General features: G+C 37.9%; 1 protein-coding gene across 3 annotated transcripts in view; it reads left to right on the forward strand.

Annotated features, from left to right (window-relative positions):
- Positions 1 to 14,659, forward strand: part of TTC28 (tetratricopeptide repeat domain 28) — a 569,569-nt gene that overhangs the window by 276,687 nt on the left and 278,223 nt on the right. For all 3 annotated transcript variants that reach the window (XM_053927916.1, XM_053927917.1, XM_024567189.3), the window contains one exon: positions 7,669 to 7,816. In XM_053927916.1, coding sequence (XP_053783891.1) covers positions 7,669 to 7,816 — 148 coding nt within the window. The remainder of the gene's footprint in view (positions 1 to 7,668; positions 7,817 to 14,659) is intronic.

Here is a 14,659-nt window from a genome sequence, read left to right on the forward strand (position 1 = left end):
TCTATGCTCTACTTTACATCCCCATGACTGTTTTGTAACTACCAATCTGTACTTTTCAATCCCTTCACCTTTTTCACCCAGTCTCCCAATCCCCCACCCCTCTGCAAATCATCAGTCTATTCTCTGTATCTATGAGTGTTTCTATTTTGTTTGTTCATTTATTGTTCTTTAGATTCCACAGATAAGTGAAATCATATGGTATTTGTCTTTTTCTGACTGCCTTATTTCACTTATCATAATATCTTCTAGATCCATCCATGCTGTTGCAAATGGTAAGATTTCATTCTTTTTGGGGGGCGAGTAATATTGTATTATGTAAGTGTACTGTAGCTTTTTTTTTTAAAATCCACTTGACTGTGGATGGGCACTTGGGTTGCTTCCATAGCTTGGCTTTTGTAAATTATACTGCAAATAGCATAGGGGTGCATATATATTTTGAATTAGTATTTTGGGTTTCTTCAGATAAACCCCCAGAATTGCTGGGTCATAAGGCAGTTTCATTTTTAATTTAAAAATTCCCCTCAAATATAGGCTTCTCTATAGGCTTTATAGGCCTTTGGAATAGAAGATGCCAAACCTAAGTTTTAGCTGTTTCCTTAATGACTCAAGGTGATCGTTGTGATCATTAAGTTTTGTTTTGGCCTTGATTTTTGTCAGCCCCTCCCCCACTTTACCACAGGTGATTTCTAATCTGCAGGCTGGTGATGCAGGTGAGTCATCTGATTAGTAAATGCCAAATTTATAGTAACACTTTGTGACAAATTCGCCTCTTCAATTTTTTAAAAAGTTACCCACTCTGTTTTATGTTTAATATATGATATCAATTTGCAACTATTGTTGTAACCCTTTGAGATCATCAGTATCCTCCTCTCTGTAAGTGAAAGTAGAACCTGAAGTTTTGTTACTGTGAAATAGTCAGTTGGGGTGGCAGGGGGAGGTTCTACATGGAGTGTGTGAAAAGCTAGCAAAGTAATTGGATAGAATAAAAGCCGCCCTCCTGCCCCCTGCCCATACCAGATTGGGGGTGGGACCAGAGGAAGGCAGGCACATATGCCACAGAAGTCGAAATGGTGCAGGGGAAGGTTCTGGACCGATGAGGCCTGTCAGTCTAGCCTGGGGAAAGTAGGGATTGGTTGGGAGGTGGACCCACTTGAAGCATGCAAAAGTTTGGGAAACTGATTGGTCATTTTGAGAGGACACCTTGTCCATCCCACCCCCAAGCTAATATAATCCTGGGGCAATAAAGAAGCACTGTTGCTCGTGACCTGGAGAACAGATGCACTTGAATGCTCTCTTCATGGACCACGTGAACCATGGCCTCCAGGAGGGAGCCTCTCTTGCTCAGGTGATGCACTCTCCAGTGCATTGGCATGCTTTCTCTCCTGGGAGCACGTGACCGTGAGGCCCTGGCAGCCGCATGGCCCACAGCCACGCAGGCTCCAGGAGAGAACCTGAAGTGGACAGCAGCCGGGAACAACCTAAGACACCTGGATGGGGACGGAGACTGCTCCAAAGGACCGTACTTTAAAATGGAGCAGGAACTCTGGATACTGGCTTTTGTCTTGGCTTTGCTGAGGACAGTTGGACTTTTTCCGTGGCAGGAAGATGAGATAGGCTTTGAGACTGAAGTTTGCCATTCTCCCAGGTTGTCAGCACCTGAATAAAACTTCTTTCCTTTTGTACCAGCCTCTGCCTGACGCGTTGGCTTTTGTGGTAACAGGCAGCTGAACCTCCGTGTTTTGTGTGGTCACAGTTTGGCACACAGCTACAGTGTAACTGCGAGTGGATTTCAGTGTCAGCCATAGGAATCTTTCCTCTTCCACCACTTCCCCCTGGGGAGTAAGTCACATAGCCTTAGTTCAGAGATTTTGTAGTAGTTATTTCACTTGTTTAATGTAGTCCCCTTTCACTTCCTGATTTAGATTTGTGTTTGGAGGTTTGTTGTTAGAGGAAGATCAAACTCTAGAACTGCACTATCTATTCCAGCGACCACTAGCCACACTTACAGTATTTTAAATGAAATAAAATTTAAAATTTCGTTGCACTATTCCCATTTCAAGTGCTCAGTGTCCACGTGTGGCCGTCTAGAGATGACCATTATTAGAGAACTGTTCTGTCATTGAAGAGTGTGCTATTGATTTCTCCTTGTTGTAAATGAAACATACACATCAAACACAGAACAAAAATAATTTGCATGTGTGTGTCCATGCAGGTGCCTATTTGATGCAAGATGGTAAAAACTTACTGAGGGCATGGGCCTATGCCTTCATTTTTATGTCACATTTTGAAATCACAGGACCCATGTCACTTTTTTTTTGTGGCAGAATGTATAATTTGCAATATATAGTAAATTTTATAGAAGTAGTATGTATATTTATATTTTGCTCACATGGTGGGTATCTGTTTTAAATACTACAAGCAGTCTTTTATTTTGGCGTACAATTTATGCATTCCTTAAAAAGCATGTGAAAGTTAAACATATGAAATATCAGATACGAAAATATTAAACGAAGATTGACATATGCAATGAATGGGGAGTGTTAATTCCTAGAGAACCAAAAAATAAAGTATCATATTGTGCCTTTCCTTTTGAGAATTATTTTTTATGTATTCCTTCATTTTATTTTTTTCTTTCACGACTGAGTATAGTTAGTTGTTCTGCGTATATCCAGGGATATTAAAAGGTTTTGTGCTTTTGGCACCCTGTAATCATTGTCATTTTTTAAAAATATTTTATTTATTTATTTTTAGAGTGAAAGAGAGGGAGAGAAACATCTGTGTGAGAGAGAAACATTGATCGGTTGCCTCTCTCATGTGCCCCAACTGGGGACTGAATCTGCAACCCAGGCATGTGCCCTGACTGGGAACCGAACTGATGACTTTTCACTTTGCAGGATGATGCCCAACCAACTGAGCCACACTGGTCAAGGCTAATCATTTTCATTTTTTGATCCAGTTCTGTTAAATTATAGATTAATGCTGCTTCTTTCTAAAAACTAGTATCAGCATTTCTGTTTTCCTCATTTAGCATTTTTAAATAAAATAAAGGAAATTCAGTAGAATAGTTACATAATTTATAAATATTGTTTAAAAAGATGGTGATGATGTGGTAGCAGGTAGGTATATCATTATGTTACAGTGACAGATATTTATTCTTCAGAAGATGTAAAAAAAGTTGAAATTCAAACAGTGAAAGACAAATTAGGAACATTAAAATACATGTATAAAGGACTCATAAACAAAGCCAAAGAGGGGTTAGGATTGAGGGTGGAAGGTAGGGGTGGCTAGGGAGGGAAAAGTGGTGGCAGGAAAACGGAGACAACTGTACCTGAACAACAATAAGAAAAATGTACAGATTAAACTGAAGGCATAATATTTGTGAGTGGTTGAACTAAGTAATAGACTGTGTATTCTATGTGTAAATGAATACTCTTAATTTAAAGATTATTACATATTTTTGTTCTGTTTTGTTATAAATATAGGTATGTACCGCTGAACATAGTAGCTTACCTCTTAAGTCATTTGAGCCGTGGGAGAGTAGGGTGTTAGATTGTTGGGTTTAGGGATGCTGTAGAAGTGTGCCCGAGGAGTGGAGTGTTCAAAGCGAAGACTTAGAGGCCTTTCCTTGCTTCCAGTGGTACTTAAAGGGCGAATAGCTTACTCTTTCACATGTTTCGTCTTTGAGGGTTTTTACTTTAACCCTTTCTTAGTTTTTTGGCCTGCTTAACAAAATATCATAGGCTGGGTGGCTTAAACATCAAACATTTATTTCTCACAGTTCCGGAGACTGGGAAGTCCAAGATCAAGGTGACTGCGTATTTGGTGTCTTCTGAGGGCCCACGTCCTTGTTAATAGTTAGCTGTCTTCTTGCTGTATCCTTACACGGTAAAAGGGGAGAGGGGGCTCTCTGTAGTCTCTTTTATAAGGGTGCTAATCCCATTCATGAGGGTGTGCCTCTTGTGGCCTAATCTCCCCCCAAATCCCAACCTCTAAATACCATTAAATTGATGAGTAGGTTTCAACATATTAATTTTGGAAGGACACAAACATTTAGTCTATGGCAAACTCTCTGAGGTGAGAAGAATGGCCACATAATAAAGAACAAATACTAACAGTTTTAACAACAGGGCATAAATACTTTAGTCATTAGTTATATTTTTATTACTACAGAAATATTACAAAACTTTACAACTAGTAAACAGTTCTGCAGGTTGCAGTCAAGACATTTATTGCTTTTTGTATTCTTTCCCTCTAGACTGTGATCACACTGAAGGTACAAGTCCTGTCTTTGTTACTTTGTATTTGTGGTACATATCACAGTGCCTAGTGCTGTAGATTTTTAGGGAATATTAATGGAAGGAAGGGAGGGTGGAAGGGAGGGAGGGAGGGAGGGAGGAAAGGAGTTATTCTTGAATCTATGTGTGTGTGAGGTGGTTTAGTAGCATGCGTGGAATAACCACTGAGGGTTCTTTGTGGTGAATAACAAAAAAAGTAAACCAGGCATCCCACCTTTAGTCCAGTGTAGTTTCCCCGTAACTAGCTCCCCGTAAGTTTCTCTTCTTGGCTAAAGCTTCAGGTTCAAACCACTGTTCTCAAGGTAGGTGCTCTCAACAGTCAGTTCTTGTTGCCCTTCCTTCTCCATCTGTGGCATAACCAGTGACCAGAATGTGGTGTCTGTGGGGGGCTGCTGAGGCAGAGGAATATGTTTTCCGAGGTTGGGTGGCCACCAAGTGTTCAATATTGCTTCATAGGCCCCACCTTCTCTTGGCATCCTGCACATATATTACCTCTGTTCAATCCTAAGTGACGAAAAATTTCCTCTTTCCAAGATGAAGCAGCTTCCTTCGAGACCTCTGTTTATGAGTAAGAGAAAAATTAGTAGCAGGAATCAATAGGGTAAAGCAGATAGGCTATAGCAGATTACATCAGTTTTCTTGAAGCTATGGCAAACAGCTGTGAATTTCAGCACATTTTGACCTTTGCTTTGGAAGAGGCTGGCAGAGGATCCAGTGGGCGGCTGCTGCATCTCCCAAGGCCTGATTGCGCCAATTTCTTTTCATCAGGTGGTTCAGATTTTGTCTGGTAGCCTAACAGCAGTGAGTTCCCAGTTGCCAACAGTCTGTTATGGAGCAAGGGGAGGAGTGAATGAAGCAGTGATAAGAATGAATAATATTATATTGAATAATAGAATATATGTTGGACTACTTACATTCTGTTAGTTTGTAATTATGTGATTCTTTTCTTAACAACTAATAATCAAAATAGCTAATCATATTGAGTGCTTCCTCTGTCAGGCACTGTGCTGGATTCTTTTTATTCTATCACAGTAACCCACAATCTAGGTTTCATTATCATTCACTTGAATTTCATAGTGGCATAGCCTTCACAGAAGTGTCAGTAACTAATTTTTATTCAGCAGTATTCACACATGCAATGAATATTGCATGGGACAAAGTGGGAGGCCACACTCTGAGTTAGAAACAGGGGTTGTCAGAGCTTGGCTTACTAAGCTATGTTGTCAGGCGTATGACTCTAAGCTTTTAACTGAGAAAAATCTTACCAAGTTGGGTTGGTGATTGTGGAAGGAAATGAGGGAAGACCAAGGGAGACCTCTGAGCCTTCTACACGTTTTCAAAATTTTCTCCTCAGGAAAGGAAGCCATGATTGTGGGCAACAGGGTCCAGTCAGTCACCTTTTCTCATCTAATTACTGAGTGTCCTAGGAAAACAAAACACGCACACTCTTCTTTAACTGCTGTGTGAACTTGATACCATAACTGGCATTTAACACACTTTGCCTACTTAATAAGTAGATAAATAATATTTTTTAGTGATTTCAGTTGGCAAATAGGGAAATTAGTTCTGTCAGTGAAATAATGAATGATATAAAGTTTTGCATTAAATATATAAGAAATTATTAAAATCCTTTGCAACTAAGATTTTTGTGTTATTTTAGTTTTATTGAGATATCATTGACATAAAGCACTGAATAAGTTTGTTATATAGTATAATGATTTGATTTACATATATTGTAAAATGATTATGACATAAATTTTTGTATTTTTTAAAATATATACCGGAAATCAATGACTAAAGACATCTTTTTTCTCTATATAAGTTATAATTACAGTTTGCAGGTATTTGACATGTACATATTATATTAAAAAATTTAAATTCTTTTAGTTTAGCTTTAATATAGCATTTCTGAAATTACATTAACTCTGTTGTTTGTAGTTGGGATGTGACATGTATTGCCTCTTGGGTCTTAGAAATCACCTAAAAGGTGAAATGAAAAGGATAGTGAAAAATGCCCATAAAATACATTAAAGATTAAAACAGTGGCTGAGCCCTGTGAAAGGAAGTGATCGTATGAATTAGTAATGAAAGTACATTTACAGGTTGTTGTCTTACTGGGGGTTTGAGTTTTAGCAGCTGCTGGTAGTTTAATAGAAGTCTGGATAGCATGCAATAATCTATGAGTATTCATTCTGTTTATGGAGTGTTTCCTAATGGAAACACTGGATAGTATTACACATCTTAAATTACCTCAAAGGGTAGTTGTAAAAATGAAATAAGTAAATATGCTTTGTAAACATTAAAGGTGCTCTCTCACTCTGTGTGTATGTGTATGTAATACAAAATTATAAAATTACTAAGTTTAGTGAGTAATAGTTTTAGGAGTTGTTTGAAACTTCATTTAGATCCCATGAATACAATTTGTGACAACTCAAACTATATTGGACTGAAAAGTTAAACATGTAGTATTGTAGAATGTTTAAGATAAATGGGAGGCTAAGTATTTTGGACCATGTTATATAGAGTGAATACAGTAATATGTCACTTTTACGTGTGAGTTAATCAGGTACAGGGTCCTTTGCTGGTTATGTACTGGCAACACCTTGTTCATTTACTTGTTTTTACTTTGTGTGCTTGAAACCAAACTGCACTTTCTTAAGACTGTTCTAAAATGTAAATATTTTGTTAATTTCCTGGCCCTTTCTGCAATTAGCTGGAAGGAAGGATGTTCTGCTACACTCAACAACTAATACTAGTTATAAAACTAGTCCAATGAAAGAAAATGACAACAGTGTTATTTTGTTTCTAAGCAAAGCACACACATTTTAGATAGCAGCTTTTTAATATTATGTCTGAAATACTACATTAAATATAGCCATATTATGTTATTCATTAAAATTTTAATAATCACATTGATTTTTCCATTAATTATATAAAAGGGAAAAATGTAAAATAAGTGGAATTTGAGTATCTCTTGTTTATCTTGCACTGTACCACATACTTTGGTGAGATGTGAAGAAATCTCCAAAACCCTGTCCTTGAGGAGCTTATGCTATTGAAGGTGGGATAAGAAATATTTTTTACATTGTCAAAAAATAAAAGCAATATGTGAGTAAGTGCCAAAGAATGTGATAAAATTTATGTGTTCTAGAAGTGAAAAGAATGGTTGAAAATATAATTGGCCTGAAAGAAGTATGCTTACATTTTATGATGTGGGAAGAAGTTAGATTTGATTATAAACTATTACCAGGTTTTTTGAATTAGGACCATCTCAATCTTAGTTCTGCTGACTCATTCTAATAAAGAATCAACATCATCCTTGTTGGAGCACAGTGTGTAAGTAAAACATGCGTCCTGTTTTCTTTGTTTTCAGGCATACTTCCGACAGGGTGTTGCCCTCCAGTATCTCGGACGTCATGCCGATGCCCTGGCAGCCTTTGCGTCTGGACTGGCTCAGGACCCCAAGAGCCTCCAGCTTCTGGTGGGGATGGTGGAAGCTGCCATGAAATCGCCCATGAGAGGTAAGTGTAATACAGTATTTGGTCTGACACGAGGTAAAGTAGAGTATTCTGGCCTTCGAAGACTTTAGGTGCAGGTGTTGAGAACTGATGGGCTATCAGATTTGCTAAGACTGTATATTTTATTTATTTATTTTTAACTTTTAAGGTATCTTTATTAAAGACAAAGTTACACTATGATTTTTACACATTATTGAAAGTAATGGCTATTTTGTTTATTTGTCTAAAGTCAATAATAGATCCCATTTTTCTCTCACAATGTTTCTCTTAATGTGGTTCCAGGAAATAAATAATAGGGTAGATATTTCATATTTTTCTAGATCTATCTTCTGGAAAGAAATTTCAGAGCATGAAGAAGAAATAACAGAACATTTTTAGATGCTAACCATTTGTCCTTAGAACAAATTTAACTTGGTTAAATTTGGCTTTTTCTCAAAGTTCTGTGCTCATCTCCACAGGAATAAGTTTCTATTTTAGTAGCCTTAAAAGAGGTTATATATTTCAGACAAAGGAAGATCAAGAATCACAGTCAGTAGCTGACAATGAGCCAGAATAGGATGGTGTAAGGCTACTGGCCTAGAAGTCTGTGGACCTAGATAACATTCCGGACTTCTGCGTTAACTAACTATAATATATGACTGTGAGTAAATGCATTGACATCTGGATTTTAGACCTATCTGAAGATTCTTCATGTATTTCGTAGTTCTAAGATTCTGTACTTCTGAATCATAATGCCCTCTAGTAGTAAATTGATTTGCTTAGTTGGATCAGTATGCCATCTAGAAATAATAAAATAAGAGAAGACGTTAGTTAAACATGCTAATATTTCATAAAAGGAAATAGATGTAACTGTAGGCTGGGTGTGCAACATTTTTAGGGGGAGCATTACAAGATTAGGTTGAATTAAAAGGAAAGAGAGAAACAGACGCTAGTTTAAATGGTTTTCTCCTATTTTTCTACTTTATACCGATTGGCATTCTGGGAAAACAATGGATTGAATGTAGTGCTAAGGAGGTTAGAGAGGTTCTAATGCCCAGAACAGATTGGCTTCTCTTGGAGGAACATTGATTTTTGAGGAATGAGCTCTTGGGAAGATTGGGTTGAAAGTGTACATCGACTGTCATTTTTGCAATGATGGAGACACTAAGGTAGATTTATGACAGACGTATAGTGGAAAGCTAATATCGTTTTGTGTTAACTCGATTATGTCAAATAGAACTCTATTTTTGTTTCTGAAAAGGGGTATTTTTGAATTAACCTAAACTTTTTGATAGCAGTATCAGTATACGTTTTATATAGATTTGAAAATATTTGCAGCATTAGTGTTTTAATATCCTGGCTAATACAGTATTTGACTCAAAATGTATGCTAAGTAACAGTTTGATTAACTAAATGGTACTCCTATGGTCTCTGGGCAATTCACAGGTCTAAAAAAATTTTCCTGAAAGTCAAAGATTTCACGTTTTAGGAAACAAGTGGGTAAGGAAACCTCTGAGTGCGATTTTATAACTCCACACAAAGCTGAGTCTTTGCTGCAGGAACCCAGTGGCTTCTCCCACCGGGGGACCTGCTGTTAATAAACTCCGACTCAGAGCAGATGCGCTTTAGAGCTCCAGGGCTTAGGGGGTGGGGGTGGGGTGTGCGTGGACAAAAAAAAAATCCATTTCTCTCCCCTTTCCGGTTTTCTCATGGTTTCTTATTCTCTCCCTACACCCCTCCACAAGTACTTTACATGGAACATTTTTTATTTAGCTCATGAAGATATCACTTCTTTATTTTGAAGTGTTTCTGCTGCTGCCTTAGAATATTGCAGTGAACATGTTGAGATCAGCAGAATCATACTTACTGTTGTGCCTTTGAAGCAATTTGCTTAGATAAATGTAAGGAAATCTCCCCTGCACTGTGAGAAATAGCCTAGTGCGCTGTTGCCCTTAGGGTTTTCTGTGCCATGTTCTTTCCCAGCTTACGCTGAGTGACCTAAGGCCGACCCTGGAGAAAGCTGCATCTTACAGGTGCCTGGAGCGCTTCAATATTTTCTTTTCTTTCCTTAGGCAATTTAATCTATCTCATTTATTTTTAGCATTGCCTTTACCACTGTCTTTCCTCCAGGTGGGCTTTTCTTATTAACATTTTACCGAGACACTGTTTCTTTTCACGGTGGTGTTCTATGCATCATCTCCCATCTTGATGACCTGCCTCTCTTTGTTTGTCATAGGATTGTAATCCACACAATCTATCATTATTTACTGCCCATTTTTTACCCATTTTAGTTTAGCTTCCTGCAGCTTCCTAAGTTTCTGCGGTTGTTGCATGGCGGTGCAATCTGGGTCACTTCACCCAGGTCTGACCTGTTGTGTCAGTTGTTTTTGTTTTGTAATTCTTAAATGCAACAGAGAAAGCTCCCCAGCACAGATGCTCATGTGAGCAAGCAAAGCTCCCCTGATATGCACAGCTTTCCTGGGGCTTGGCCTTTTTTGGGAGTTTCAAGATTTCATTTTTTAAAAAAGGTAGGGCCAATCTATATGAATATACCCTTGTTCCCAAATAAATGTTACATTTATCCACATTGAAAATGACTTGATTTTTAAAATAGTGTTGCTGCCTGTATTGCTAGCTGAATTCAGTCAGTTTTTCTTTATTTTTATGGTTTCACCTATACTCACTGACCAGATATCAGTTAAACTATTTCTCCTGTGGTCATATTTACAACATTATATATAATGAGCTTCCTGTAAATCATTAATGAAAATGTAAAAATAAGTACAAATACAAAATGATATTATCTTTTTTATGACTTTTTAAGTTATCCTGTTACTGTTTTCCATTTCTTCTTTTTAGATAGTCTTGCAGCAATTTCAGTTCATTGTAGCTTGTAAATGTTTATGCAAATTTGGATGGTGTAGCATAGTACTACTGCCAACCACGGATTTAATAATATAATTACAAAGTGAGATTGAGTTTACCTGTCTTTGTTCCTCTAAAGACACCAGGGCTGCTTCCTGCTGAGGGTTCTCTTGTGTATATTTTCCCTCCTCCTGTTAATTTGGTAATCTAAAAACTGTTACATTTGTGGACTATCACCTGTCATAGCGTTTCTACCAGCTCCAGAGGATCCAGGGAAGCTGATTTTATGAAGTGCTGGTGGCAAATGGCTTTTGAATGTATAAGCTTTTTCTCAGGGTCAAATTGGGGCTCACCTTTTATTTTCCTAATTGTCCGTGCTTGGTGAACTCTCTGAGGTGGCAGCCACTTTTCACAGTAGGCCTCTTTCTGAAATACTATGTTAAAAAATATAGACCCCCCCCCCCAAAAAAAAAGGGATTGGAATCAAATTTCAGCACTGTCACTTGCTCTTCCATTGACGGAACAAGACCGCTCACTCTCTGCACTGCGGTCCTTGTCTGCAAAGGGGCAAAGGTAAGGTCCGCTCCTGATGTCGTTCTCAGAGTCAGACACTGGGCTGTGAGGGCGGGCAACCTGCAGGGTGCTTCCCCTTTGCAGTGCAAAGCCCGGTCTTCTCGCGGAGGAGTGGAGGTAGCAGCAGTAATAACCCTGCGCTTGCACTTTCGGCAGCAGGTGCAGTGCTGTGGGTGCGGAATGAACAGGGCGCCATGCACACGGTCCTTTTACTGAGCATCCGCGAAAGACCTTTCTCTCAGCCCTCAGTTTTAGGAGAAGCCAAGTTCCTCATGAGTGTTGATGGTCCGGAATCTTTAAAGTGATCATGCACACTTCTGCATCGTCCTCTGAAGCACGGAGCCCGGCGTCCTGGCCACCTTTGGGAAGTGTGTCTGCCTGTCTGTATGCTGAGTTTCCTTGTCTTGCCCCTGCTTTCCACTCACGATGACTTCTGTGTTTTCCACCTTATTTCTATAAAAGGCATTTGCATCTTTTTTGAATGAAGTAAAATATAAATAAATACACAAACCCAGAAAAATGTGAAGTGGCTTAGACAAAGTGCAAAACGTCAGTTGTTATTTTCATTTTTTTGAGGAGGGCTAAGTTTTGCTTTTAGTATGAACCCAAGTTTGTTTAAATTGTTGTAAAGTATACACGACATACATGTAAAATTGACCATTTTAACCATTTTTAGTTATAAAATTCAGTGGCATTACATACACTTACAGCGTTGCGCACCCATCACAACTCTCCCTCTCTGGAACTTTCTCATCTTCCCGAGCTGACAGTGTGTACCCATTAAACTGTGACTCCCCATCCCTCTCTCCCCACGGCTCCTGGCAGACACTGTGCTATTTCTGTCTCTCTGAATTTGACTGCTCTAGGTATCTTATGTATATGGAATCATATAATACTTGTCTTTTTGTGACAAGCCCAGTGGTTTTTAACTTAGTTTCCTCTTTAGGGAATTAGCTTAGGAAAGATAAAAATTAAAATTATGTGAATATTATGAACCTTATCTCTAAATTTTACTTTTGGGGGGAGTACTTTACCCTCATAATACTTTGCTTACCTTATCAATAGTTGCTGTTCTTTCTTTGGATCCCTGTTTAGAGATTCATTCCAGGACTGTTCCTCCCCGTCTTCCAGATTTGCAGTTCAGTCGTATGTTTCAGTGATACATCTAAGAGTAATTGGTAGTGGTCTCACCAGCTTTTTCAGGAAAGTTGAAGCCTTTTTAGTCATAATGTAGAGGAATGTTATAAGGATAATTTGAAAGGTTGCAGAGTGTTTTTAGTGCCTTAAACAGATTGAAGTCTACAAAAATGTTAGTTACCTTGAAGGTGATCGATCCATGGGAGACAGTCCTTTGTATCATTCATTGGAATAAGGCATCGTGCCTGTTAAATACTCTTTTTTCTCAAGTTCTATAAGTTTAAAAATTCTAAATAGGTCTGAAATTTATCCCTTGTTTTCCATCTATTTTGTTATGGCAAATACAGAACTTTTCCTCTAACTGGATTTTCTGGCTTTTCCTAAACCAGTCTATGCTTTGCTATCCTTCCAGAATGGCCTTTCTAGCATATAAGTCTCATCTGTCTTATTCATCATTCTGTATTTCCCCCACTGTCTAGAGGATACAGGCCAATCCTCCTCAGTATAAGACAGCTTACCTCTCTTTCATTCTCATATCCAGTTTTTGGAAAACAGTTATTTCATTCTATCTGCCGTTTTTGGAAAACACTGGCTCCTCATATCTCCATTTTCTATGAAGACATCAATTCCTTTGGAAAGAAATTGCATTCCCAGACCCACACAGGTAGAGTTAGCACCTTTTTCCTCTGAGGTCTCATAGCACATCCTACCAATGCAAAGAACCCTGGATTGAAAGAGGCATCCTTATTTTATGTATTACTAAGAAAAAATGCTGATAATTAAATGATGACACAATTCTTCCTTATCACTTAACGTTTTATTTTTATATGAACCGAAAGAGCTCTTTTAGGCCCATTAGAACATAGAAGAGACAAATCATTGTGAGGCACCATCAGGTTCAGAGATATTAACCCCCACATTCAGAGATGTTAAAATGTGAATGAATGTGCATCTCAGAACTGATGATATATAGTACAGTAAGTCTCTACTTAACATTGTCACTAGGTTCTGTGACTTTAGGCAAAATGATATATAATGTAGCCAATTTTACTGTAGGCTAAATATAAATAAAAGTTAAGTTCCTACAGAATCTCATCAATGCTACAATGAAATGACATTGAACAAAATGATGTTATTTGAGGAACTGCTCTATGTCTTTTAGCAGAGTGTGATTATTTACTACTAGCCTCTGCTATATTCCTAAAAATTCTTTAGGTATCAGGAAATGTGGCTTTGTTCATCTTAAATAATTAAAGCCTTTACATTTTGAAAGAACATTACTGGTTTCAATGAATGTTGCATAGGTATTTTACCTTTTTATGGAGTTGGTTTGATGTTAGCTATTTCATATGCTATGTATAGTTTCTAGAAAGAAAAACATCTTAATAGCGATAGGCTTCCAGATCTCTGTTCCATATGGCCTGATAAAACTGTAAAATCAGTGTGTTTGCTAACAGCCTAAGTTTACCCTAGAATAGGAATTAGAATCATAGAATAATATAGTTGGAAAGAGTCTTAGAGATTACCTAGTCCAGCTTGTATATTTTTATACATTAAAAAAGTACCATACTACTTTTATTCATCAAAAACATGAATGAATGCTTTTGATAAATAAAAGTGGAATGATTGGGTTAGTATTGCTGCTAACCCGAGCTTCTGATTAGTGAGTGTGGACCTAAGAGACATAATTATAGCCAAAAGTAGAGAAATCTGACATTGAAAAAATTATTAATTTATATAAAGTGAACATTTTTTGTGCATGTGCACAGATGCACACATAGGTACATGCGTGTATGCGTATGCGTATATTTATACATACGTGTGCACACATATGCATATGCATGCATAACATATGGATTTGTGTGACCATCACCCAGATCACAATCTGTACATTTGAAAAAGTGAAGAGACGGAGGCTACATGGCTTTGAAATCCAGATCTTTTTATCCTTAGCTCGGTATTTTCTCCATTTTTCCATATTGGCTTTCTTCCCTATAAATATCTCTGTTCTGCTCAAGCCGGCCTGCTCATCAGTCCCTGTTAATCCATGTACCTATCTCCTGGACATTTGTTTAGGACAAACTTTCCACCTAGAGTACCCTCCACTGAGGAAAAAATGCAATGACTTACCTAAATCTTACCCTTTCTTCAAGAAATCAAGCTCTGCTTCCCTGAGGCTTTCTGATTACTCTTGATAATCACTCCCTTTTCCAAACTCCAATAACATGTACCGTATGAGAGTTTGCTGTATAACTTACTTTTTAATGTATTTATACTTTCCTACATACTGCA

Source organism: Desmodus rotundus, chromosome 7 (assembly GCF_022682495.2).
Source record: "Desmodus rotundus isolate HL8 chromosome 7, HLdesRot8A.1, whole genome shotgun sequence".
NCBI lineage: Eukaryota > Metazoa > Chordata > Mammalia > Chiroptera > Phyllostomidae > Desmodus > Desmodus rotundus.